Source organism: Colius striatus, chromosome 9 (assembly GCF_028858725.1).
Source record: "Colius striatus isolate bColStr4 chromosome 9, bColStr4.1.hap1, whole genome shotgun sequence".
NCBI lineage: Eukaryota > Metazoa > Chordata > Aves > Coliiformes > Coliidae > Colius > Colius striatus.
Genome location: NC_084767.1, coordinates 14,393,919 through 14,420,622, shown reverse-complemented (window position 1 = coordinate 14,420,622; position 26,704 = coordinate 14,393,919). Strand labels below are relative to the sequence as shown.

The window sequence follows — 26,704 nt, the reverse complement described above, 5'->3', positions numbered from 1 at the left end:
GCGCCCCGCCTCCGCCTCACGCAGGGGCCGCCGCGCCGGGCGGCCAGCCGGGGCCCGCGGAAAGCGAGCAGCGGGGGCCGCAGGGAAAGGCTTAACGCTGCGGGGGCCGGACACACAGGCTCGCGGGGGCGGCGCGGGGCTTTTAATCAAAGTGACCGTCTGCCACGATGAAAAACATGTCTTAATCAGCAGCCGCGTCTGCACGCACCTGGAGCTGCGTCAGGCTGGGGTATAGAAAGAGGAAACACAGAGTAGAAGAAAAACGAATGAAAAAAAGAGAAAGGGGAAAAAAAAAGATAAAGGGGGGAAAGAGAAGGGAAAGAGAAATTATTTTTTAAAAAAGAAAAACAAAAGAAAAATAATTGGAGAGAAAGAAGTCAGACTCCAGTCTTAGCACGCTGGCGCTCTCAAGTAACCATCATGGACAAAGAACAAGCAATATTCCAGGAGCTCAGAGAAGTACAAGGCTGCCAAAGTAGCCTGTAGGATTCAGGTTCATTTATTGAGTACATGATGGGTAAGACAGACAGACAGTGTAAAATCACAGTATTATTTGTATTTTTAAAAAATTACAATAAATTACTGAATAATTAGTAAAAGCAGTTTTACTAATGGCTGCTCTCCTGGGATACAGGGCAGAGGAGAGAAGTAAGAACTATGGACCGGCTGTGGATACATACAGAGACATCACATGGAGGAATTAACACTGAAGAGGAGCACACCAAGTAGTGTTAAATGGGAACATCCAACCATACATGTCCTTCCATCCTTTATATCGCACTGCCAGCCAAAAGCTGCAGCAAACCTTGCCTTCAGTGCAGGGTCTGATCATGTGGAGCAGCAGCACCTCTCACTCTGGCCATGCAAGGCAGATGCCTGGCACCGAGATGAATTTACATGTAGGAACAGCATTAATTCTCCTTCCTCAGAGCACATACCTCACGACCAGAAGGCTAATTCTTAGTTTCCTCTGGTCTTAACTGATTTAAGAGAGCACTTGCTCAGCCTCTCAGTTGTTTTGTCTCTAACTGGAAAGAGATTCTAGTCTATTGAGGTTTCCTGTAACGGGGTGATGGCAAAGGGCCACACTGCTTTGAATTTGTCCTCTTTAGGTATAAATGCCCTTTTATTTTAAGAGTCCATCCACGGCTAGACAATTTGCACAGGATATCCAGGAAGGACACAATGAGTAGCTGCAGGTGACACAACACTCCTGCACATTCTCCTGCCCTAAGTGGTTGTGAGGGGTGACTGATGAGTATTCTGAGGGGTTGTCCTAAAAACTCGGACCCATTGCTAGCATAAAAAAGGGAGAATCAGCAATAAACAATGTTTTCTGTATCGAGAGGGTAAGTACATCAGACCAGCGTGACGCTGCCCTGTGACGCTGAGGCTGATTCACTGACTTCTAATTTAGGAACTTACTCTCATGATAATGGTCATGAGCCCACTGATTGACTTAGTATCGCTTCTGCACTGAAGTCAAGGAGCTTGTGGCTTTCCAGACCAACTAAAATAGCTTTAAAAGAATTAGAAAAGCAAATGTCAGTAAAACGAGGTGTGTCTGAAAACTCCTGAAGGAACAAGAAAAAGGGTGGTCACACACCATGAAAACGCCAAATCACATCTGAAAGGAACCCGCAGGTCTGAGCAATGTCTCTGTTTAGACCTTTGGGTGCTGGGAGCAGTGGAGCACGTTTGCATTCTAGCTGCTGAGTCACAGAACAGCACTGAGGAACGTACAAAACTACTTATGGGTCAGGGTCCTACAGCACTGGACTACACTGCGTTAGCTCTCAGACCGGCAGCCAGCAGAGAACATGGCTTTGAGCCAGGCTGCGTCTGCTGTGCAAGTTACCCAGGAACCTACAGCAAACACGGGCAGGCAAAGAGCAGTTACTGTCTCAAAGAAAACTTCATTAAAATAAAAGCTAGCAAAAGGCAGACATGCATAATTTGTGGTGGTAATTCTATAGGTCAGGGGCTATTAGGTTCTAATGGCTCTCGAGAGTGTGAATCTAATTCTGTCAGCCAGAGTAGCCAAAGCAGCACCTACACAAAACAGTCACTGTCAGAAGCCCCTTATCAATTGGAATCTATTGTAATTGTGTAGTTACTGGTCTCTGATTAAATTTAAAAAAATCCCAACCCCAAACACAAAATACCAAGCCATCCTGCCATCTGCCACGTCACCTCCCAAAGACAACTCCTGCTTTCTTGAGTTCACCCCGACACAGAGGAAAGTTCATAGTCGCTGGATGAGCTGAACTGCCTCTCTACCTTCTTCTGATCTTTGATCTTTTGCAGAATGTTGACTTTTTTCTCAAAGTAGTTTACAAGGGCTGTTTCTGTCAGCATGGAAGCCAAGATCTGCTCAAAGGATATAGACCAGTCAGTATCAATGGTACTACCGTACCTGGCAGCTGAACTGCTGCCTTCACAACCAACCAGGACTGTGTCGTCTGCAATGTCTTCGCATTGCAGGGAGCCTGTGCTGACCATGGAGTAGGAAGACATAGACATATCATCTTTGGTTTCATCATCTGATAGCAGCTGTAAAGGAGAACCCTGACCTTCCCCTGGCCCATCTCCTAGAGTTTGGTTCTCCTGCTGTGTTTTTTCAGGCTGGGTGTCTCCGGAGGTTTTGTCCTCATGGTCAGCTTGGGGTTGCTGCTCCACTGCTGAGTTCTGACTCTGTTCAGATGTGGGTGACTCCTCTTCACTCACAGGCTCTTGAGTACTGTTTGCTTTGCAGTCCTCAGGCTTCCTCACAGGCCTGTTGGAGAATTTTTTCCCCACCTCCCCAATTCGCAGAAGGAGACTGGCTACAGTGGCAATTGCATGGTATAGCTCTTGCTCCACTGGGTCCTCACTGAACATGTTGTAAAGGGTCTTGCACAACTCTATGAATTGTTCCTTTAAAAGACAGAGATCAAAAAAATCATACTTTAGGCTGAAGAACTCGATAGTGGCAGATGAAGGAACAAGCATGATCTTGACTGACTGTTTATCTGCCTCCCCACCAACTAAGTAGCAACTTTCTGTACTGATTCAGAACAGCCCATACAGTCAAAAATCTCTCTGCTGTAGCAGCTAAATGGAGACACAGTTAGCAACTTAATAGTGGTGAGAGTTTTTGCTGACAGATGAACAGACTACTCACATACTCAGATCTGAGAAAACCTAAAGTTTTCCTTCTGTCCTCCTACTCTTTTGTGGTCAGTTTCTGAGCATTTCCAAAACAATTTAAGTATCACCCATCAAGTAAATCAGAGATGGAAAAAAATCACACTAGTCATCATTCTCTTTCCAGTAACCACATTCTTCTCTCTCCAACAAGCAGCTGTAACTTGAAGCAATGCAAAACCAAAAAGAGCCAAACAAGTTTATATGACTGGTGGCATATTTGCAACATACTGCTCTGGGAGGAAAACAGAGATTGCCCTTCTTAAAGGAAAAGTTGGTCTGGGAGGTAGCGAGAATCAGATACATTTGATTGGTGGAGGCAAAGCATTTTGTGCATGTCCATTGAAGAATTAAACACCAATGTGTGGAATTAGAGGCTTCTGAAGCTCAGCAGACCAGAACAGTAGGGCAATCTACAGGTAAGGACTGAGTACTCTGGTAAAATGGCTGCACATACTGCTGAATTCCCCACTACACTGTCAGTCACCTAACTGGAAACCTTCTAATTCACTTCTTACCTGGCTCATTTTTGGGAGATCTTTAATGGTTTCTTTCTTGGACTCTTTTTCCTTGGCCCACATTCTTAGGTAATATCTATAGTCCTGTGGACTGGTACCTTTCTCCTCTGCAAGGCAACAACAAGCCACTACTGTCAGATGGTTAATGGCTTCAGACTTAAAAACTGAATGCCGTGCCAGCAAAAATCATGCTGGAAGCAGCTTTAATTGATAGTTAAGGAAAGCATCTACCAGGAAGGCTGCATTGTTTTCTGCTTGTTTATCTGATCCAGCTCAGTAGAGCAAAAACTTTAACACTGCTGCAGCAGCTGGGGTTCTCACAAATGAACTTTATGAGCTGACAACTTACCAAACACGATTTACAAATGTTATGATCTTGATACAAAAGAGTCAAAGTGGTAAGGCATACGAGAGATTTATTTCCCAGGTTGCATCCCACATTACCTCTGTCTACAAGGGACACTTTGAAAAGTCTCCTTGGTTACAGAATGGACAATGAACAGTTCATAAGATGAGCCAAAACTAGAATGTGGTCTATTTATGATGAAGTTACCTTTTTCTGGACCGTTCTCATTTCTCCTCCCTTTATCTTCTTGGGTTTCTGAAAAAGAATGGAATTATAAAAGAGTGATTAGTAGTTGTTTTTCAGCAATACAACACATGGAGAGACAACTCATACACATCTTAAAATCATACAGGAATATATTTAATAGAAGTGAGCTCTCACACTCCCACATCATGTTGGGAGGAGAGAAGAGAACAGGATGGCAGCAAGAGGCTGCAGGCGTGAACTGGATAAAAAGCCACGCTGAAGAAGTGGGTTGAAGAGATGAGGTAAAGGGAAGAACTCTTAAAGAAAAAGGGTGAAACACAGATATAAAAGACAGCTAAGCACCGTGATGGCTTAAAGATAAAGAAATTATTTATACAAAGCAAGATAATGAATGGAAAAAACTCAAACCACTACTGAGCACATGTGACTAATATCTACACTCATTATTCACCGACTGAACAGACACTTTGTCAGGCATTTGCAGAGTCTAACTTCATTTGCTTCTGGTTCTCTACGTTGTCAGCAGACTGGATAGGAAGTCTTGGCTCAATTCTGACTATTTAGTTAACCACCAAGTGCCCAATGGCACAACTACCCCTTGTACCTACTCCCTCAGATTCTTTTTTGAGCGTTATTATGTTGTGTGGTGAACATTTAGCACAATTGACATACTTTGACCTGCAATCTGACAAGCTCTAAAATTATATTTTAAGAAATACAGTAAATTGGTCCCAGAATCAACAAATCTTAAGGGTTGGAAGGGACCCTGAAAGATCATCTAGTCCACCCGCCCTGCCAGAGCCAGAAAAGAAACAGTCAGTTAACAGTTTTACAATTCCATGGCACGGACCCTTATTCCTTTAAGAGAGAAGACTGTGGAGTAGGCACAGGTACCATCTACTCAGGCCAGCAAGCCTAGCACCTCCCACACTCTGCTCTGAGCATATTTTCCACCCACCAGTTTCTAGGGTGAGACAAATTACACTGAAAGAAGCCAGACAAAACCTATTTTGACCAAAGTTGCAACTCAATAGGTAGAACATACCGAAAGATTATCTAGTTACTTATAGCTCTTTACTCATAGTGGGAGCAGCAATAACTTCATTGTATTTAAAATAGCACTCTGGAGCTGGCAGATGATATCAGTATTATAGCCATGCTCAATGCATGCATACAATCCAGGGACTGACCTTGAGACTCACAGTGCAGGCAGAAATCCAGCTCTGAGACAAAAGGAGATACTTGAGCAGCAGAAAAAAGGGTTGAGGGGGCAATATCCCAGATAAAACAGAAGAAAAGGCCAGACGTAGACAGTCACAGAGAAGGAAACAAAAAAAGAGAGACAATGAGACTTGCATGAAAAAACTAAACCATGGTGGGAGATAGGAGCTGGTAAAACCACACTGCTCCTCCTCAGCAGGCTTCAGAGCATGCTGTGTCCTGCATGAAATGGACACTGAGGAGTTTAAGCTCCAAATTTCTTTCCCATCATGCAGCAATGACAGTGAACTCAAACACACTGTCAATCTTAACATATTGTCACCACAAGACCATGCCTTGCACAAAAATCACTATTTACAGCACGTGGATTTATGCTGCAATTCCTGCCTAAACTGAGAGGTAAAGGCCGGTCATTTTAGTGGTGTCACATTACCTTCTGTTGTAGCATCCTCTGTGAAATAACTTGTGGCTTCCAAAGCAGACTCTGTCTCCTCTGGATTCAGAGCTGTGTTTGCAGAGAAGAAAATGTTAAGATCTTTAAGCTAACTGAATAGCAGTATCAACCACTCCATTAGCAAAATTCGTCCCTTTTTCAATTGCATGTCCTAGCAGACCATGCTCGATAGCAGCAGTGCACCGAAGCAATCGCTCACCAGGAGGCAGATGCAGTTTGTAGAGTACTTTGAGTTTTTCAGTGAGGTCACCGTGGTACATCCCACCTGCAAAGAGGGGAAAAAAAAGGTTAAGACAGACAGCACTTAGAATAAAGAATCACCCTCTGCTCACAGGCTCAAAACAGAATGAGTTCCCACGCAACATGGAAATGCTGCCTGAACAAAGCCCTACACAGATGCAGCCAAGAAATCCACAGCAAAGCTGCACCTTGTCAGTTTGCCACCTCCTGTTTCCCAAATTGGGAGAGTGCCTAGCAGGGAAAAGGCATCTTTTGCTCTGCGCTGAGGCTTCCTGTGAAGCTGTCACCTCTCCCTCACAACAGTGCAAACATCACTATCTGCTTTTAGTTCGCTGCTTGGAAAAGGACAGAAACGTTTTTGGTTTTGCTATATTCCATAATCTCCAAACCCATCACTTACTCATCCCTGTCACAAACTCCTTGAAGTTGATGAGAGAATCCCTGTTCTCATCCAGAAGCCGGAACAAACGCCCTGCCAGCACAGGTGTGTGTGCACCACAGGACCAAGGGGTCAAACTGATGAAGAGCTCCTTGAACTGCTCCATGTCTATGCGGTACTGCTCCAGGTAGGGCAAGCTCTGATCGCGGCGGGCAGCTGCAGCACGGTTATTTCCCCAGTAACAGCTCATCAGGTACTTTGCCTTTGGAGGGAAAGGATAAACAGGTCAGATTATACTACACTACCCCAGTCCACAGGAGCGGTGACTTTGTTCTAGCTCAAGAATAGCACTGAGTAAGCAAAGAGGAGTCATTTCAGGACACGCTGTTTATCTCCCCTGTTTTTCCCAGCGTCACCTCACTACAAAATGACATAACAGGAAGGAGGTGACAGGGATTTCATCAAAAGCACAAAGAACAATTTGAAGTGAAAAACACAAATCTCATGATTTCAGGTTTGAATGAAATGACACAAAAGGAACAGACAGGTTTTAGAACTCAGTCCCTCTGAGTCTACAGCACAGCACAACTGAGTTTGCAGTGACTTTGGTAAATGTCGCTGGGTAATAAATACCACCCATACAAACACATATATTGACAAATAGAGCAAAGCACTTAAGTAATTTTGCCACAATTACAGAGCAAGTCAGTGACAAACTTGAGAACACAAAATGAGGTTCAGTCAATTCTATCTGCCAGTTCTACATGACATTGCTTGCCATTGGCTTCACAATCTCTTTCTGAATAAATATTGTTCAAATACAGTGAGAGCATGTTCTGGCCATCTCTGGGGGGAAAAAGATGAAAAAAATAATCATTTGCATAGTAATAAGGCCAGTCTCACTGGCTCCACGTATCAGAGAAAGCCACATCTCTTTCTGATAGGTTGGAGGAAGACTCCAAGTTGCTTCCCTTTCAACTTCTTTTGATAGTCATTCTCTCTGTGTCAGAACACATTCCTCCTCACTCTAGCTTTTTACCTTGAATACCACATACAGCTCTTCTAGTTCTTCAATAGAGAAACCAATGTCACTAGACACAGCTCGGACCTAGAGTAAGGGAGAAAGAGAGAACAATTTATTTCAAAGGTAGAAAAAATAAACGACTCACTAAAAAATCTGTGCAGCATAGAAGAGAACAAGTGCAAGGCGACAGGACACAGCACAAGAGGGAAAACAACCATTTCATACTTCCCATTGCTATGGATTATAGGTAAGGAAGTCAGTTTCTGGCCAAGCATAAACTGTTGACCTTCTGAGCCCTAGAGAAAAACTACTGTGCTTATTTCCTGTTTATGCAACCTGTGTTGCCCCTCCCTCTTGTTTTTAGCTTCAGGTGTTTAACTCAGATGCACTGACAATAGTAAAAGAAACATGTGGATGAGGTTCTCCACCTAGGAGAGGTAATTGTAATACATATGGAAACTTCTCTTTAGCTATTTACCCTTTGTCAAATTCCCTAATGCATCAGCATACTCTCTAAACAGCAGGTAAATAATTACCTAATCTTTTCTCAAAGATTCCAGCCAAACAGCAAAAGAAGACAGCACTAGGCAGTGGAGACTATTACAAGGTCTACAAGTGGTTTTCATCTCCCTCTCCATGCCAAATATCTCATTAAATCATGCCCTAGCACTTCAATCCATTTTGTAAGATTAAACTAGAACCATGTGAAAAAGAAAACTGAAAATCCATTATTCCAGCCAGTAAATCCACTTTTCACGTGAACAGCAATTCTTTAATTCACTTAAAACTGGATCTGCTACAGTGCAAACCTTCTAGATGCTCACAGAAAAACACATTCCATTAACATGCTATTTGGTAGCTCATTCAATCTGGGCATCACATACCACACTCTTCTTGGCTGTATCCTCCAGAGACTGGATCACCTTAAGCCTTTGTTTAAAACGCATTTGTTCAATGTCATCTGCCTTCAGATTGCTAAATTTCTACAAGAAAGGAAGCAGACCAGGTCAACATCATCTCTTAAACAAAGACCAACCCCTGTTCAATTATATTCTCTGGGATGATCTAAAACCCCTAGAAGCCTTTTACCAGCAGCAAGATGATGACAAAAAAACCACGGAGTTCTATTCCCTATTCCCCCTCATCCTGCAAGAGAAGTCATTCTGAATTCACGAGAAATCCAACATCAGAGGTTTCTGAAGAACAGCTGAAAAAGCATCTGTCAAGGACTGACAGAAATACAGACCCTGTACTGTAACAGAGATACAAGAATAGACAGGTTGTCATTCCTTCCAGTCCTTTTTTCTTCTAGGGCCTATAATAGATTCAGCTAGAAACACCAAAGTTAAAAGGCTTTTCTACTGCTTAGGTCAGACAGACAAGAAGAATTTGGTGACATTCTTTTATAAAAGAAATCAAGAACAAACAGAGATGGCAGGTTCAAAGAAACAAACACTTTTCCATCACTAGAATGTGGATGGATCACAGAACAGGATTCCTGTGCACATGAACTGGGAAGCTTCCATGTTTCTGCAGATTACCTCACAATTTTTACCTTGAATTTCCCTCAACTCCCTAAGCACTGACAATCATCAAATACAAGTAAGAATGGAGACTTTTTTTGCCAAAGCAAGAAGAAATCTCTGGTCTGTATTTTTTACTTATTTGCAGCTTTCATTTTAGTCTCCACTGGTGATGGGGAGACTCTAATCTGCAAGACCCAGCTCTGCTCATACCAAAGAGGTGGACTAATGACTGGAGCCTGCACTCCTTAAGCACCTCAAGCTGTGAATGCTAGTCAAATTCTGGCTGCACAAAGTATGAAGCTGCATATTCGTAGTAAAAAACCTCTTGGACAAAAACTATACCAGCACTTTACCTCGTACGATGTTTTGATGAGTTCAAAGATGTCGATTTCCAGTGGTGGGTCATCTCCGCTCGTCAATAAGGCGTGCAGATGGGGAATGGGGGGAGAGACACTCTGTCTGTTAACCACGTTGTCCAAGTATCTGTGGGGAAAAAAACCAGATTAGTGTACAGGTAAAACAAAGTCATATCCTAAATGCATCACTCCTAAATTATATCATTAAACATGTAGGAAAAATTAATATTTCCTAGTGAACCTGCAATGCTGCCCCTCAATGTATCTGAAGTAAAGCTGATTTCCACCCTGTTTTGGGGGTATCTAGTATTTTTAAAGTGGGCTCTTAATCATAAGATGAAGACCTTGCTGCACACAGAAGAGATTCACATTTCAAACAAGAAAGTCTTACAACTTGGGAGATATCTGCTTGACAAAGTTTTATGTTTCTAGAAGGCAATTCCTGCCAGGATCTGTTCTTAATAGTAAGTCAGAATTCTTCTGTGAATTTCAGATAAACAATCCTTCAGAGTTCAAATTCAATCTGAGATGCAGCAATGCATTATGCTGCAAAGCAAACAGTTCCACAAATATGAGATTCCTCCATACTTGAGCCAAAAAAAAATCAGCTGTTCTAGGAAGCAATAGCAAACGTCTGGAGCTCATTTTGTCCCAGAATGTTATCTGTGACTTGCTACATAAAGGAATTAAGTGAAAAGAGATGATGACTAAAAAGGTATCGTTACTCTTCAGTTACAAGTAAGAGCAATGAATGGTACCTGCCCAGAATAGTCATGGCTTCACCTTCATCACTGCACTGTAACAGTTTCTCCATGTTGGCATCAAGTATGGCCAATGACACCTGCAAGATGAACTTGATTCCTTCATAGAAAAAGCAGTCGACAATGACCACAGCACTCTCAAAGGGCATGACACTGAGGAAGAGAGTGAGAAACCAGGAAAGAGATATGGTGGAAATCACTCCTAGGTCCTGCATCTTTTCTGACAGCTGTGGAAGATACTCTCGTGTAAGTTCTTCAAAGATGCCTTGGTCTACCAATGCACCTGGGAAAGCAAACAAAAACAATGCCAGAAGTCAAATCAGTGTGATCATGGTACTACACCAAAGCTAATCAATTATTAAACAAAATAGTGTGAGTTCACTTTAATTTCATTTAAGACTCAACATTAGAACTAACACTGACAGATTTACTTGGGGTTTTTTTGCCCGTTCTCAATAAAACCCAATATATTTATATACAGACTATTTCTATATTGCAGTGCAGGCAGAAACAGAGTTTTCATTGATCTAATCGCTTTCCCTGAAAGGAGAGGTGGAGGATTACTGATATTATGCTGCTTATATCAAACAATACCCTTTTATACAGGCCTACTTTAAAAGCCCATGAAGCAGTGCTTTAACTGACCTTTCCTGGAAGCCTATTCTAAAAATGTTATACATCATTCAAATGAGAAAAAAAGAACCCAGTAACTTTCTTGTAGATGTGCCTCCTCACTGCTAACAGTCCCTCCTGCTACCATTGTTTAGTGACTTTATTCTCCTTGTTGTACTACAAGGTAGAACTACTACCTTCCTACATCTCCATCACACAACTTTAAAGGGAACAGGATTGTGTCTCACCATCTTTCAAACGCATCACTTCTTCTTAATTCTGAACGACAAAAACATTCCTGAGAGATTCTGGTGCAACTATAGCCGAAACCCAGGCTCCAGCATTAATTTGCCAAAGACTCACCCACTACTCTTGTGTTGTAGTAATCTGGCAACATCCGCTCACATAAAGCCACGAGGAGCCAGAAAGCCTCTTCCTCATTGCAGTACAGCAACAGTACTGACGTGACAATGTTCATGGCCTGCGAGCCACCACCGGAGGCAAATACACAGAGAGGAGAAAAACATCAAGATGTTGAGGAAAGTTCTGTCATTATAGACCAGCTAAACTTAAACATGAATAGAGAAAAACTGTCACCAAGAGTCACATCTATTTCCAGCTTTAACTACTGTCTGAATCAATAGATGACCTTGAGCCCGTTTACCTTCCCATTTCAGTTCCTCTGTTTGTGAGGCAACAAATAATACAACTGTTTGTCAAATGCTTTCATGAATCAACATGACTAAGTATAACTTACAAAAATTTCAATGAAAACTTTGAAACGGAAAAACATCATGACAGCCTCTAATACCAGAGGAACACAGAAAATGAATCTGAAATCCCACTGAGCTGTTTCACAAACCAGCAGCTGCCTTTGTTTTCAATACACTGCCCATGTGCATCATCACTTACTCAACTTAATTGCTCTTTTTAATGAAACCACAAGATGTTTTTAACTAAGGAAAGCTCTAGCAGGAAAACTAGTAAAAGACCCTGTAGTTACACCTAACAGAAATGTACAAAGTCTATTTAAATGCCGTGTCCAAAGGATATGATCACTTCTTTTCTACTCTCATACCACCATATGGACAGCAAGAAGGAAAAGCTTGAAACTGAAAAAAACTGCAGAAAATATCCAAGTCAATCATGGCTGCCATGTAGGACTGACAAGCCTAAGACTTCTCTCTTACCTGACAGTACCCAATTGTTGGATTTCTGAATGCATAAGCTGTTAAGACTCTCCGGAGGGCAGCAATTCCCAACTCGTTCTGGAAGGCAGGATGTTCTGGCATTGAACGGTGCAGATCTCTCTCAATTTCCTCTGTAGCAAGATTGTACTTTCCCATTGACTTTTCCACAAGATCTGCATAGTAACCCGGATGAGTCACCATCTCATTCCAAGCCCCTGTAAGAAACAACAAATATTGCTTCACCTCTTCAGCTTTGAAATACAGAATTTATGTCCAGTTTCAGAGATGAGGCAGCCAGGGTTCACTACAGAAAATCATCAACTACCAATATATATGAAAGTATAGTAACAAAATCACTGTTAAATCATGTTAAGAGTCTAGGTCCCAACACTGAAACGCAGGCAAGGGTAGCCAAAGAGCTACTACGATCGTAAAGAAAGTAAATCTTCAGGAATGTGATCACTGTGTTTTTGTCAAAAACATCGTGAAGCATCACAGAGTTAACTTGTGGTTAATTTCTTCTGAAATGAGCTAAGATTTGTAGCTTTTTCTTTGAGATGTGCAGAAAGCTCACTCCTGCTAGCTGTCAAAGTATCCAGCACAACATCCTACCTGAGAAGAGCAGCCACAGCTCTCCACGAAGATTCTCTGGGATTCCTTTTTGCACCAGCTCCCTCGTCTTGGCAGTGCGATACATACACATCCCTCGCCCGTATTCAAAGAAGTGAATGTTCCAAGACTCTTCCTTCATCTTCTCCTTTGCCTTCACAGGAACAAATATGGCTATTTTAGGAGATTAATGCATTTTTGTGTTTGTATGACAGGTGAGATCTGGGTACACTCAGGCGTACACGTCCCAAGAGAAATGCACTGTGACACTTAAAAGCCTTTCATCTTCCTGCTGAATAAAAGAGTGCACGCTAATCTGCGCTGTTCTGCATCAGTTCTGACCTTGCTTAAAGTCAAGTCTTTACAACTCTAACATGGGCTGTCCAATGGCACTACACCTTCCAAATTGCTACATAAATGTAAGCAGAATCATGGTCTAAGGTGATTAACTAGCAACCAGAGACACCAGTGCTCTGCTTTCTTGAGCTGAACTAGTTCTTCAAAGACATGAACTTACATCTCAGAAGCACAGTAACATTAATTTTTCAGCCTCCAGTTAAGTATCTCAGGTATCTCAGCACTGATAAAGCAAGTAGATGGTCGGGTTACATCTGTGCAGCACTACCACTGTGACAGACACAACAGTGATACTGCAGGACTGACCAGGGATAAAATACATTTTCAGTCTTAGAGCAGGAAAGAAGAATCTACAACCTACTGCAAACTATAGAGTTACTTGCTTTAAGTTAAAATATTATTTACCCCTTTAGGTCCCAAGAGCTCCTCGGAATTTCTTCTGAAGAGTTTGAGCAGTCCCTGTGAGGCTGTTGGCACCTCCCCCGCACAGAAGTTGACAGGTCGATTGCTGAGAGCAGACGTGGGGCTAACTGCAAGTGGGCTGCTGGAAGGCAGCTCTGGAACCTCCTGAACAACAGAATGTAAAGCACCTGAGCTCAGACAGTCTCTCTCCTCTGCTGTCTAATAATTAGACAGCACTTGCTGGTAATGTGCACTGTTAACAAACTGAAAGGAGCATCCCTCTGAAAGGTTGACAAATGCTCCTCTCAGCTATTCTCTTAGTACCTTGCAACCAGGATCAGCCGCATTCCACTTCCACTCCCTGTCGCATGGTTTCTTGGACGGCGTTCTCTGCAAGAAGTCAGAGATTCTCTGCACCAAGAAATCTCGGTCTTTCAGATTGGCAAAGAAGAAGGTCATTTTACTTTTAGTGCTGATGGACAGAGGGCTGGGCAAGACACTGGAACTATCTGCTTTCTCAACTATTGTCACCTAGAAGACACAGACAAAGGTCATTTGGATCCAGAAGATTCTCCATTGTCTATAAGACATCGCACAAAAGATAAAAGCACACGAAAGAGCAGAAAGACTTCATACAGTAGCAGCAGCCTTAATATACAGCTAAGAAAACCCCACCTCCCGCAGAGGAATGATGAGATGACAGGCCTCCTCTGCCTTGCTGGCAAAGCAGATGTAATTGTTGGAAACAAACATCTGGCCAGGAATATGCATCTTGTTGAATGGTGTCCACAAGGTGCAATCTGTATGTCCATCCAGGCATTCATCCTTAGGCAACCGGAAAGTGGCACGGTAGCATTCATTTTTGGCTCGAGCATCCAGGTCTCTGGGGAAAAGCAAAAAGTAGCCCCCACAGGTTTTTCCTCATTTGAAAAACTCATTCAAATACTAATGTTAAATGTTCATTCCAATCACAACCTTCAGACTGTGCTGGGTATTCTTAGTATTCATTTCTCTAACTGAGATGCCACCCCTTATCTGACTCCTCTTTCAGCCTTCAGACATGCTTCACTGACAAGGTATATCCTGCAATACAAGATAAAATATGCAAGTGCATCTGCGAAACTTTAATGTTACATCAGATTCTGAAACTGCAGACAACAGCCCCCAGTGGGAGGATTTATTATAAAACAAATGGACAATGCTTTTTATAAATCTTCAGCCAAAGAGACTGATTTCTTTCACTCTTTTTTTTAAGAACAGAACTACAGGATTTTCAAACAGTTTCCCATTGAAAATTCCTTCTGACTGCCTAGTCATGCATGAGAAAGACACAAGGGATGTGTGTGAATTCAGTACCAATTTGGGATGGTAAGAAAATAAGAACAGACAGAGGGCTAATGACTGACATAAGTGATGGAGCCCCTAGAGTGAGAAAAGCCCAGTGCCATCTGGAAGCTACACAGTAATGAAGTTTTAGTATTACAATCCCCAGTTATCTGTCTTCTCACTGCTAGAAATATATACCTTTTTAGTGCAGAGATGTTCTTAAGAGGTTTCCTGGGCTTTGGGAGGGTCTTGTCCTGTAGGAAGCTCTCATTATCCAACAGCTGTCGCATAGCAATGTTGGCCAACTGCTCCATCAGCTTGAATGTCTCATTGATGTTGAGAAACATGGAAAAATACAGTTCGCTATCCCTTGTGTTTACTTTAATGCACTCAGGGAACAGCAGTGTGGCATTTTTTTCTAGTTGGGTTACATCCACCCACTGGATCACCAGTGTAACTGTGAAAAAAACCCAAAAGTTAAAAATCCCCTACTTTTACAATGAGGCAAATCAACAAACAATCAGAAGTGAAGCTCAAGCAGCCAGTAAGCTCTTATTGTCACAACAGATTTCCTCTTCTTAAAGATGAACAATTATTTTCTTTGGACTTTTACTGTGTCCTCCAAAAATACTTGGAAATAATCTTTGGGATTAACTAGACTAGAAATAATGCAGTTCCAAAAGGACTCTCTCCCATCCAGTAAATGCCTTTAACTACAGTCACTCAAGTTTTTATTTGTTCTTTGCAGCAAATCAGCTTTCAACTCAGGGGTTGAAACTTTGTAAATACTGGGTCCTGGCAGCGGTCCTGGTTCCAAACAAAAATCACCATGGTAAAAATATTGCCTGGTTCACTAATCTAGTTGAAGTAAATCTTCAGGTGTACTTGTGCAACTTGAGAAATGTTTTGAAAAATGACCCAGGCACTCACTCTAAACATCACTGAAGTGCCTATGAGAGCAAGGAATGGAGTGGGCAGCAGAACGAGGGCAGTGGTTGCCACCCTGTGCTTGGCGCTGGTGAGGCTGCACTTTAAATACTGTGTTCAGTTTTGGGCCCCTCACTGTAAGAGAGACACTGAGGTGCTGCAGCTTGTCTAGAGATGGGCAATGAAGCTGGTGAAGGGTCTGGAGAACAAGTCTGATGAGGAGCAGTTGAGAGAACTGGGATTGTTTAACCTGGAGAAAAGGAGGCTGAGGGGAGATCTTCTCACACTCTGCAACTTCCTGAAAGAAGGCTGTGGTGACGTGGCGGTTGGTCTCTTCTCCGAAGCTACAAGTGACAGGACAAGAGGAAATGGCCTCAAGTTTCACCAGGAGAGGTTTAGGTTGGAGATTAGGAAAAATTTCTTCCCTGAAAGTGTTGTAATGCATTGGAACAAGGTGTCCAGGAGAGTGGGGGAGTCACCATCCCTGGAGGTATTCAACAGATGCGTAGATGTGGTGCTGAGGGACACGGTAGTGCTGAGTTAATGGTTTGGGTTGATGACCTTTAAGTTTTTTCCAACCTAAACTACTCTATGACACAAGGTGAAAATGAAGGCGAGCCATCAAGTTGGTCTTACTTCCATGTGATGTCTAGTGCTGTGTGGTATTCCTCTGTTTTTTGTTTAAATAACACAAAACTTAAAGGTCTTTTCCAACCTAACTCATTCTATGATTCTATGATGGATTTATGTGTTTAGCTACGGCTCAAAGCATTCCCAAGACAGAAAAAAACCTGTCAGCTTAAAGAAAAAGTTCACTCAAAAAGATCAATTGCATCAAAAAGATCAAGGGGAACAGCAGAAAAACAACCAGCAGGCTTATAACTCACCCTCTTTCCCCAGCAGGAAGGAGTAGAAACAGAGGTGATTGACGGTGAGGTACAGCCAACCCTGTCTGGGCACACGTCCCTTCCAATAGCTGCAGGAATAGTAATTGACCAACTTCTCCACCTCAGGCATCCCAAACTGCTTCCGCATCTTCAGTTCAGCCTCTTTGAATTTACCTGGATCCTCTTCACTCTGGGGCTGCTCATTCTTGTTCTCCTCAGCAATAATTCCCTGAAAGGACATGGGAGGAGAAGAAATGAAAGGAAACATACCCGCTGACGGACATAATATACAGCAAAAGGTCACAGCAGCAATGTGGAAGAGAGAAAGACACAGCAGTTATCATTTCTCCTATCAGGTTACAGAAAAAGTGAGGTCATGTAGAAAAAGCAGTCAGTCTGGGATCTGGGGTTTACCCCGAATGTGTGCAGCAAGCATTCATGTTTCATGTTTGACTGAGTTCCTCATGGCTGGTCTGGTAACACCCTGAACACCCAGCACAACTGAAGTCTATTTTCACTTGCAAACATGCTTCTTCAACAGGAAGATGCTGATCTACCAGGAAGGGCAGAACTCCACAGTCTGTCAGATCTTGGCTGGCCAGAAGGAAAAAGAAATGACCACAATTCTCTTGCACACAGAGCAAAAATACAAAGAATCTGACTGAAGTACCTGTAAAAGACTCAAATTGCTGCTCTCCAATAAAAAGACCAAACCTCTGTATTTATAAGTTTCTACTCTGGAGAATTTAAGGGCTGGGAATCAGAAGTGTGTTAAGTGCACAACAAGCAGAGACACTTGCCTGACCTGGAAGTCAGTGGAAGTTGGGGTACAGTTTCTTTACAACCTAGATGCCTTTTGGCCCACAGTGGCAGGGCAAATGCACCCTTTGCAAACTAGAATTCTCTCTCCATAGTTGTCGCTAGATGAACCCTCGTTCAACACGCCTTCTGCACCAAATGTATAATTGGCAAGGATTTTGAAGACATATTTCAATTAGTAGGAGCATCCTAAGCAGGCTGTTCCTTGAGATCCACTGCTCATAACCTTTTCCTTCCCAAACACATTTATCCAGTGTTATGACCGTAGCACAATGCTGACAATACTACATAACCCATGACAATTCCAAATGTACGTATGTCTGAAGAGGGAGCAGACAGAAATTTTGCAACAGAGCTCTTGCTCGCTCCTTCCCTCCCAAGGGTCCCCACTCTTTCTCACGACCTGGAAGTCCTTCAGGGAAAGATGTCGCTTACATGTATCTTGCCCTTGACAAAGGTGGTGATATCTTCTTCATTATCAAAGATGGACAGAGTCTGTAGTAAGTTATTCTCCAGCCATTCCCAATGCTTTGTGATCTCTTTTCGAGATGATCCTAAATGAAGGGGTAACAAATGATGAGAAGAGCAAAGAAAAAAGAAATTACAACAATGTCTTTTCCCCCTGACTTCAAAGCAGAAAACTAATAATTACCAGAAACTGATCAGGACAAATCCAACATATCAACTGGATACATGTGAATGATTTTTATGTACCTCAGCATTATGTTTCTAATGAAATGTCTCTACTGCCACCAAGGATAATCATCACACTACCAACAGATCATCTTACTTGCCATTGCACACTAAACACAGCCTTTTTTCCAGACAAAAAAGCATTCTTAGGTTTCAGACAAGTGGTACTCTCTTAGTATTCCACAACAAAAATAAGGATCCTTCAGAATGCCCTGGTTTAGCAAGGAGCAGCTTTTGCTTGGTAACAGGGGGAGGGGGTTGCAGTGCAGACCAGTAAAGAGTTCTCAGACTTTGCCCCAGCTCCTGGGTTCACACCCACCACTAGCCCAGCTGGGCCAATCCGGCGCCTCTGCCATCACTATTTAAGGACGGAGATTTGAAGTGCTGGTAGGAGGTGTAAGAGGGGTACAAGATGGAGGTGACTACGCGGACCCCACAGTCAGAGAAGGAGGAAGGAAGGAGGAGCGCCAGACCGGAGACCCCTCTGCAAGCCGTGGTGAGAACACCAGCTGCACCCCTGCCATCCATGCAGGGCCATGGCAGGACCGAGAGCCACCAGCTCTCACACGGGACTGTGTGGGGAGGCAGCCATGGCACAGGCCATGCTGGAGAGCCTGCGTGCCGCAGAGCAGCCCCACACGAGAGGCAGAGAGGAGCTGCAGCCTTTGGGATGAATGTACGTTGGAACAGTCCATGCAGGGTTGCTGGGTGTGTGAGGTACCCCATGGAGGACTGGAACTGAGACAAATAGCAGAGAACAGACTGACTGGAATCTGTAATCCCTGCTCCCCCAGAGCCGTTCAGTGGTGGGAGGAGATAAAGACACCGGTATCAGGACTCTGATCCCAGGAAGAGGGGAGGGGTGGGGAGAAGGTGGTCTTAAAGGGCTGATGGTACCATTCTGTGTTGTTTTCTGTTTGCTATGTTTTAGGGTTTTACGGTTACATTTTGTTTGGTGGTGGATTAAATTATTTTCTGTCTTCCTCCCCAAGCCTGGTCTGTTTTGTCCATGACCATAAGCCGCAGTTTAGCCCTCCCTGCCCTTTGGAAATTCTCAAGTCTGTGGTACTTGATTCTAATGGTAGTCTTTTGTCCCTGGATGTGCCTAAACACACAGAAAAACCTTGAAAATTCAGAAGAACTTTTTACACCTACAGAGAAGATCATTTGACACACACAACGGTCAGCAGAGAGCACACGATTCCAAAGCAAAAGACAACCAAAACATTAATGTCAGAAAGTTCTTTCCTTTTTAAATAAAAATGTCTCAGCAAACTTCATATCAAACAGTTAGCTGTCTTTAGCCATACGATCTACAACTGTTCACAAAGGATATGTTTTGCTGTGTTAAAGAATGTTTCTCTTCCCATTATTTCAAATACCAGGGTTTACTAAAAGATTTCTTCCTCTCAATAGCTACCACTACACTCTCTTGTAGACAGAGAAAAAATGCAGAAAAAATTTAAAAGGCAGTATTTTTAACAAAATAAGAAACACCGTTATATGCAGACAAAAAGAAATGCTTAAATACAAGTCAAAGACTTCCCTTTGCCAAATTCCACTAAATTTATCTTCTGAAGTTTCATACAAAAGCAGTGGGATATCTAAAAATGTTAGCAGCATGCCTCCCACTACTCAATTTCCTTGCAAGTACATTAGACCTCTCCATGTGGTTAGTGAAGGAAAATAAGAAAGCAGGAGATGACACAAGCAGTTCCCTTACAGCTATTGCTCTACCTGACCATCTTTTTAACAGATAGCTTCAGCATTGAAACAGTCTCCACATATTTGTAGTTGGACACCCAACCACAAAAGCCAACGTGAGCTAATCTGTGGTTTCGTAAAGCAAAAATAACTCCAGGACCTGAAACCAAGAACTAGAAACTGTCTTGTCTCAAAGGACTGCAGGGATACAATTCTGAGTGTGTTTAGACAAGTATTTTTAATTTTGCCTCTGCTTATAAGATTACTTGACATGTACCTGAGCTATCTGAGACAATGTTTTTAAATCACAGAATCTTAAGGGTTGGAAGGGACCTCAAAAGATCATCCAGTCCAAGCCCCCTGCCAGAGCAGGATCACCTAGAGTAGGTCACACAGGAACTCATCCAGTGGGTTTTGAATGTCTCCAAAGAAAGACACTCAACAACCCATCTGGGCAGCCTGTTCCAGTGCTCCTTCTCCTGAACAGGGAAGAAATTCTTCCTTGCATTTCTTTGGAACCTCTTATGTTCCAGCTTGTAGCCATTGCCCCTTGTCCTACCATTGGGCATCACTGAGAACAGCCTGGCTCCATCCACCCTTGAAATATTTGTAAACATTAATGAGGTCACCCCGCAGTCTCCTCCAAGCTGAAGAGCCCCAACTCTCTCAGCCTTTCATCATAAGGGAGATGTTCCACTCCATTCATCATCTTTGTGGCCTTGTGCTGAACTCTCTCCAGCAGCTCCCTGTGCTTCTTGAAGTGAGGGGTCCGGAACTGGACACAATATTCAGATGTTGTCTCACAGGGAAGAGTAGAGGGGGAGGAGAACCTCTCTCAACCTACTGCCCACAGTCCTTCTAATACAGCCCAGGCTGCCATTGGCTGCCTTGGCCACGAGGGCACATTGCTGGCTCATGCTCATCCCGCTGCCCACCAAGGACCCTCAGGTTCCTTTTCCCTACAATACTCTCTAAAGAGTTAATTCCCCAGCCTGTACTGGTACATGGGGTTATTGTCTCCCAGATGCAAGACTCTACACTTAAAAGCATAAATGATTTTGATTAATCTAATACTATTATTTTAAGGACATTGAATTATCAATTATAGTATGCTTTGGCTGCGGAAAAACCCCACAGGTCTAGTAACAATGGCAGGGGAATAAAGTCTGTGTTCTGTTTTATGAGCTGCATCTCCCATCAAGTGACAGCAGACAAATTGCTAAAATAAGCCTGGCCTAAATAACTAACTTTCTAAGAAAAACATTAGAGTGACATACATGAAAGAGTAAAATTCTGCAGTTCCTACAAAGAGAGTTCTCAGAACAAAGTGCTGAAAGGCTGAAGCTGCACACATGACCAGAATGCTGCCCACTAGTACTTACACATGATAAATTCATATTTATTGTGATATAATCTGAAAATGCCATGAAAAGCCATTTTTCAGCTAGAGATCCATAAAGGCTTTATAACTTTAAGAGAATGCCAGTACTCTGACAGGTAAATGAGAACCAGATGTGATTAAAAAAGTTACTTTGGATGAAGAGAATATTTTACTCCAGTATAATAACTTATCAAACTCCACTTGATTGTTATAAAGCCCAGCTCATTTTACCATGCTGCATTCCTTAAAAGTAACTGACATAGAGAAAGCATCAACTAGAACACTTCTGAAGTTGTATAAAAATTACTCAGCCGTTGAGTGAAAGGTACTGTAACATTTCACATTTGCACCACATGTGGCCACTAAATGTTCTGCTTTTTTTCTTTGCAGTTCCTGGCCTGCCATTTTGCTTTGTGTCTTTCTTCCTCTCTGCCTACACCTTCCCCAAAAGGGAACACGAGTTTCTGTGAAATACCACAACTTGTAAACCTCTCTTCTGCAGAATTTAAGTAGCTCTGCAAGTGAGGATACTGTGTTGGTTGCCTGGGGAGAGGACAGGAACAGGGAAAACAAGTCCTCAACCATCTGTGGCCTTAGCAAATGATTACCTCATGCTCAGATTTTACATCTCAACCACAAAATGAGAAGTGAAGATTCTTATTATAAAGGAAGTTAGCCTAACAAATACATCTGAAGATATTTTCTCTTTAGCAACCAGTAGGACCTAAAGACTTAACCAGAGCTCATCATCAGATATTAGAAGCTTGTACCGTGATATTCTAATACAGCAGTTACTTTTTTCAAGTAAAACAGGTCGAGGATTCTTGGTTTTAAAGAAGTATTCTTGTAATATATTTGATGGGTATAGTATATCTGTACATCTATTACAGGCCAGAAATAGTATTAAAAAATACACTGGACCGAGACAGTAAAGAGATTCCACAAAGAATGTCTGGCACCTTGAACGATCTTACATGCCCTCACCTTGTACCATGTTCCTGGTAAGCAGGTTTTGGCACAACACTCATCATCCCACAGCAATTTTATCATCATGGTTTTATTATCTTAACAATCTCACAATGACCTTGCAAACAGATACATCCTGGAAGAATGAAAATTGATAACATCTGCAGAAATGGAAGCTTTTACAGAACCTGAATTTCCTAAACTACAGTTTAAACAACGCTGAGAAATTTTGCCATTTCTGCCATTTTCCACTACCCCACCAGAAGCTCTAGAAAGCTTCTTGACTCCTAATGATGGATAACTGATCATCTGAAGCAAAATGACAGGACAGTAACACAAGTCCAGCCCCTGCCAAAAGTCACATCAGTACATACCACACGCCACTGCCCAATACACTTGAGAGTCCTGAGTCTGGTGCAGAATACGGTATGGGGCAACTCTGGCACTGGAATCCAAAACCACGTCTAAAGTTCCTACGAGAAGACCTAAGAGGCAAAGAGAGACAGGTTAAAACAACATCATGCCAAACCAAAGAACTGAGTTAAGTAAAAACACGGGATCAACACTACAGAAACATGCCAGTGTTCCTACTGTGTACGCTGAAGAGTAAGGGCACTTGGTCAAGAAACTGAAGACATACATCTGGTGCCTGGAAGTAAATTACCTATAAACCAACCACAGCCACTCCTGCTGGTAATGGATGAAGTGTAGACAGCAATTCAATGTCTACTAAACCTCCTTACAACCCTCTGCCTTCCTAGGACGGTTCTACAATAGGAGTTAAATGTGGTTTTTGCTGTGGGGTTTCTGTTGCTAATAGTGATATTTTTTTTGAAGCCTACTGAGCTGAAACACAGGAAAGTTTTCAACACTGCATCTTTCAGCATTACCTATGCACACACAGCTAGGGCAAGATTTAAAACAGAATCAAAGAGCTCTAGGACAACTGGAGCTCACGGGCTTCAGTGATGTTTCTAGAAATACTTTTGATTAAACAAAGACAGAAAGCAGCAAACAGAAACTCGGTAATACAGAAGCTAAAATATTAACTAAAAAAGGAGTCTCTTCCAGAATGAATGCTGACAACTACCAGGCCTCGTAAAGCCAATTCATTTATTTCAATTAAGTCTATTTACCAGATAAATCAAATATCCAAGATGACATTTTGTTATTCTAGATTATGCACTAGGAGCATCTTTATATGCAAATTAGTTTTGCAAAATCCTAATGATGAAAAGCCTTCTACATTAGAACTTGTAGGGAGGCATGGTTGCTCCTCTGGATCGCTCTTCGGGAGGCCCCGGCTCAACATCCTGCTCTTCTCCCTATCCTTTGGGTAAGTCTGAGTGAACTGTACTCATCTCTATGTGATTCATTATCATGAAACATGCTGCTTCCTCCCCTTGATCTCTCTTGGCTACCCAAAAGCAAGTAATAATTAGGAATATACCACTGATACTTCAAGAGACACGCCATCTGTAGCAAGCTTATCTGGTAATCCTTAAAACAAACACGAACATGTTGAGCACAGCAGGATCTCAGTTTTGGCTCAAGGTTTCTTGTGTAGTTATAGGCAGAATATGGATTAAAAAGTCATTCTGAATACTTCCCATAATGTGTCAAATATTGACATATGGATGGGTAACAAGACACGTGTATGAACTTGAGTACAACAGCAGCTTGGAACACCTTTCCAGCTTGGCTAAATAGCCTCATTCTAACCCTAAAATGTTAACTTGCAGTTGTACAGCTCTGTAAGGAGGACACGTGGCCTTTAACATGTAGGAGCTCTGAAGAAAACTCCCTCAGTGAGCTAAATTAGCTCAAGAAATAAACTGTCTCAAAGCTTCAACCATGTAAGAATAGGTCAGTTTAAACGTTTCCAGAATAGCACCATTTTGTCATTTGTTCTTGTAAAAACAGGGAAAAATCCAGAATACAGTTATATGCCTCCGTGCAAAACTACACTAATCAGGTTGTACAAAAGTCATTCAAAATAATTCTGAACGCTGGGAAGAGATGAAATCTGCTATGGATGTTCCTCAGCTGTGTCATTCCTGTAGTCTGTAGATTTGGTTAACAGGCCTAATGCATGAGACTGTGCAGAATTCACACACGTAGAAAGCACATTTATGCTATTCACAAAACTGTTAAGCACTCTGCACATATGTGGGGTGTTTTACAAGTGAGGGGATTCTGTTAACATCGTGCCTTGGTCATAGTTAGGTTATTCTAACAGTTTCTGTCAGCAAACACGACTATCAGGCATATGCACATGGGGCAGTTTGCACTGGGCTGCATCCATGCAACTTTGGCCCAAGCACAGCAGACTTTTCATACAGATATTCACTAAAAAACACATCTTACTTTCATCCTCTAAATCCTCCAAACACACGCACGCAGATACAAAGAAAACACCTCGATAATTCAAAGCAACACAAGCCTGACGAAGAAGCCATTTTCGAGAAGGCATCATTCCAGCATCTCCTGTCAGAGGCGTTCTTCCATCCCCTGCAGCAGTACTGCTGGGGAGGCCGGGCCCCGACCCCGCACAGACCCAGCTGGGAGAAGCGCCACCGCCGACCCGCTCCCACGAACCACGGGGGCCAGAGGGCGCCTGCCGGGGGCGGAGGGACGGGGCAAGGCGCGGACACGCCACGGCTCGCCATCAGCTGCCACAGCGAGGAGAACGGTGGAAGGGGCTCACTCCAGCCGGCGGGCCCTGCACCTTCCTCCCAGCTCCCCCCAAGCTCCAGCCCCGCAGCCGCTGCCGTACCCAGGCGGGCAGCTCCCGCCCCGCCCCGGTGGGACCCGCGCCGGCGGCCTCTCAGCCCCGCCGAGCCGGGCTGGGCCTGGGAAGACACGGCAGCGGAGCAGGAGCAACCCCCTCACCGCCCTCCCCCTGCCCGCGGCCCCGAGGCGGCCGTGCCGGACCGCGCCTGAGCCTCCCTCAGCCCCGCCGCGCCTCACCCGTGAGGCCGCCCCCTTTGCCGTGTCCCCGCCGGCGCTGCAGCAAGAAGAAGGGGTTGGCCCGCTCCGTGACCCACAGCGCGCCGGCCAGCAGCACCTCCTCGGGCCCCAGCCACATCGCGGCGGGGCCGCCGCGGCGGCGGAGCGACACGACACGGCACGGCACGGCTCGGCTCGGCCCGGCCCGGCCCGGCGGCGCACGGGGGAGGGCCGCGCCGCGCCGACGGGTCACGGGGCCGCGCCGGCACCCGCCCCACGGCGCCCTCTAGCGGCGCGGCCCTCCCCGGCCGCGGGGCGGCGCCAGGTTGCCGCCGTGGCGCAGGGGAGAGGGACGCGGCTCTGCAGCCTCCGAGTCGCGCGTTCGAGCCCCGCTCGCCGGAGTGCGGCTAGTGCCAGCTGCCTGTACCGTCTGTAGCGGGCAGCTGGGGTCCCCTCTTCTGCCTCTCGTTGCCCGAGGTGATGCAGAAGGCATTCACTGGGCTCTCAGCCTCCACTGAAAAGACCTTTGTCAAGGCAGCTAAAATTTGATGAGAGCCATGCACTTAATGTAGTAAAAAATGAGGCAGATGAGAAATCTGCCTGTGCAGCCTCGTGACGCCCATTCAAGCTGCCGTTAACTGAGACATTATTTAAATGCTCCCTCCCATTGCACACGCAGTAGTTTATAGGAAGGGAGCTCACAGCACTGCTTTGCAGAAAGCTACAGCCTCCTACAAACTACTGCCCCCTGCCCCTACCTGCAGCTCTCAGTCCCCCACACAGCTGGGCCACATCTAGCTCTCTGAATCATCAGGAATTCATTTACCCTTTGTGCTGCAAAGCAGATGCACCTCCAGCATCTCAGCCTCATCCAGCCAGCCGGTGCTCTGCTGAGATGAGGGGCCCAGATATCACCCTCCTGCAGCCACCTTCATTTTGGTCTTCATTTTGTGGCTCTGGAGTGCATGTGGGGCTGGTGGTCAAGAACAATTTCAGTCTTTGCAGCAAACAGAGGAGAGGGAGAGATGCAGTTCCTTCCTATCGGTTTAACAAGCAAAAAACCAAAGAAGACTCCCTGTAAACTCTCAGAGTGTTACATCAACAGAAAACATTGACATCTGCCATCTCTGTGCTTATTGCCCATCTCCCAGGAAGGTGAGAATGCCATGTGTTCTTTAAGCTGTAAATCCTTTAACCCTGGGATGATCTATCTTCTGTGTTGGTGTTGTGCCCTAATCCTAGATGCAGTCTTTGTATACTATTGTAGTAGAGATATTTATTAGCTGTCTGAGCTTTCAAGGCTCAGCCTTCATCCTGATAGCATGGCTGTGTTTAGGGGCAGCACAGTGGTTTCTGAAGACTGGATGTGCTGTGAGCACTGGGAGGACACACTGAAGGATCATTCTTTGTTGTATTAACATCTTTGTTGCTGCTTGCTATGTGCCACTTTTCAGATGGCAAACGTGGTGGGAAGGTGGATTAGTGTCTCCTTTGTATTCATAAGCCGCTTGGATTCGTGTGGCCTTTAATGGCCTGAGATTTCTAGGCACTAGTATAGCAAAGTAAAACAGCATTTACTGCAGAGTGTCAAAATCCTCTCTGAAAAACGATCTTTTGACAATGTTGTTCCACACTGCCCTCTAAGATTAGTACGTAAGAAATAC

General features: G+C 43.8%; 1 protein-coding gene across 1 annotated transcript; it reads right to left on the bottom strand.

The window, feature by feature from the left end:
* Positions 1-483: 483 nt before the first annotated feature.
* Positions 484-25,246, bottom strand: TBC1D9B (TBC1 domain family member 9B). The gene is made up of 21 exons (XM_062002304.1): positions 25,062-25,246; positions 22,466-22,576; positions 17,783-17,901; positions 16,529-16,757; positions 14,913-15,171; positions 14,064-14,271; positions 13,713-13,919; positions 13,392-13,553; positions 12,633-12,783; positions 12,021-12,235; positions 11,194-11,311; positions 10,216-10,501; positions 9,455-9,584; positions 8,460-8,558; positions 7,591-7,659; positions 6,573-6,813; positions 6,132-6,197; positions 5,912-5,983; positions 4,258-4,305; positions 3,705-3,811; positions 484-2,916 (listed from the first exon to the last, which is right to left on the bottom strand). The coding sequence occupies exons 1-21, from the start codon at positions 25,177-25,179 to the stop codon at positions 2,224-2,226; spliced, it is 3,708 nt and encodes a 1,235-aa protein (XP_061858288.1). The 5' UTR covers positions 25,180-25,246; the 3' UTR covers positions 484-2,223.
* Positions 25,247-26,704: the final 1,458 nt, after the last annotated feature.

Excerpts from the sequence above, each read along its gene's own strand:
- TBC1D9B (XM_062002304.1), bottom strand. The coding sequence starts at position 25,179 with ATGTGGCTGGGGCCCGAGGAGGTGCTGCTGGCCGGCGCGCTGTGGGTC. Across the intron at positions 12,236-12,632 it reads GCTGTGGCTGCTCTTCTCAG|GGGCTTGGAATGAGATGGTG; the intron begins GTAGGATGTTGT and ends TGTTTCTTACAG. Across the intron at positions 6,814-7,590 it reads AGCTGTATGTGGTATTCAAG|GCAAAGTACCTGATGAGCTG; the intron begins GTAAAAAGCTAG and ends TTCCCTCCAAAG.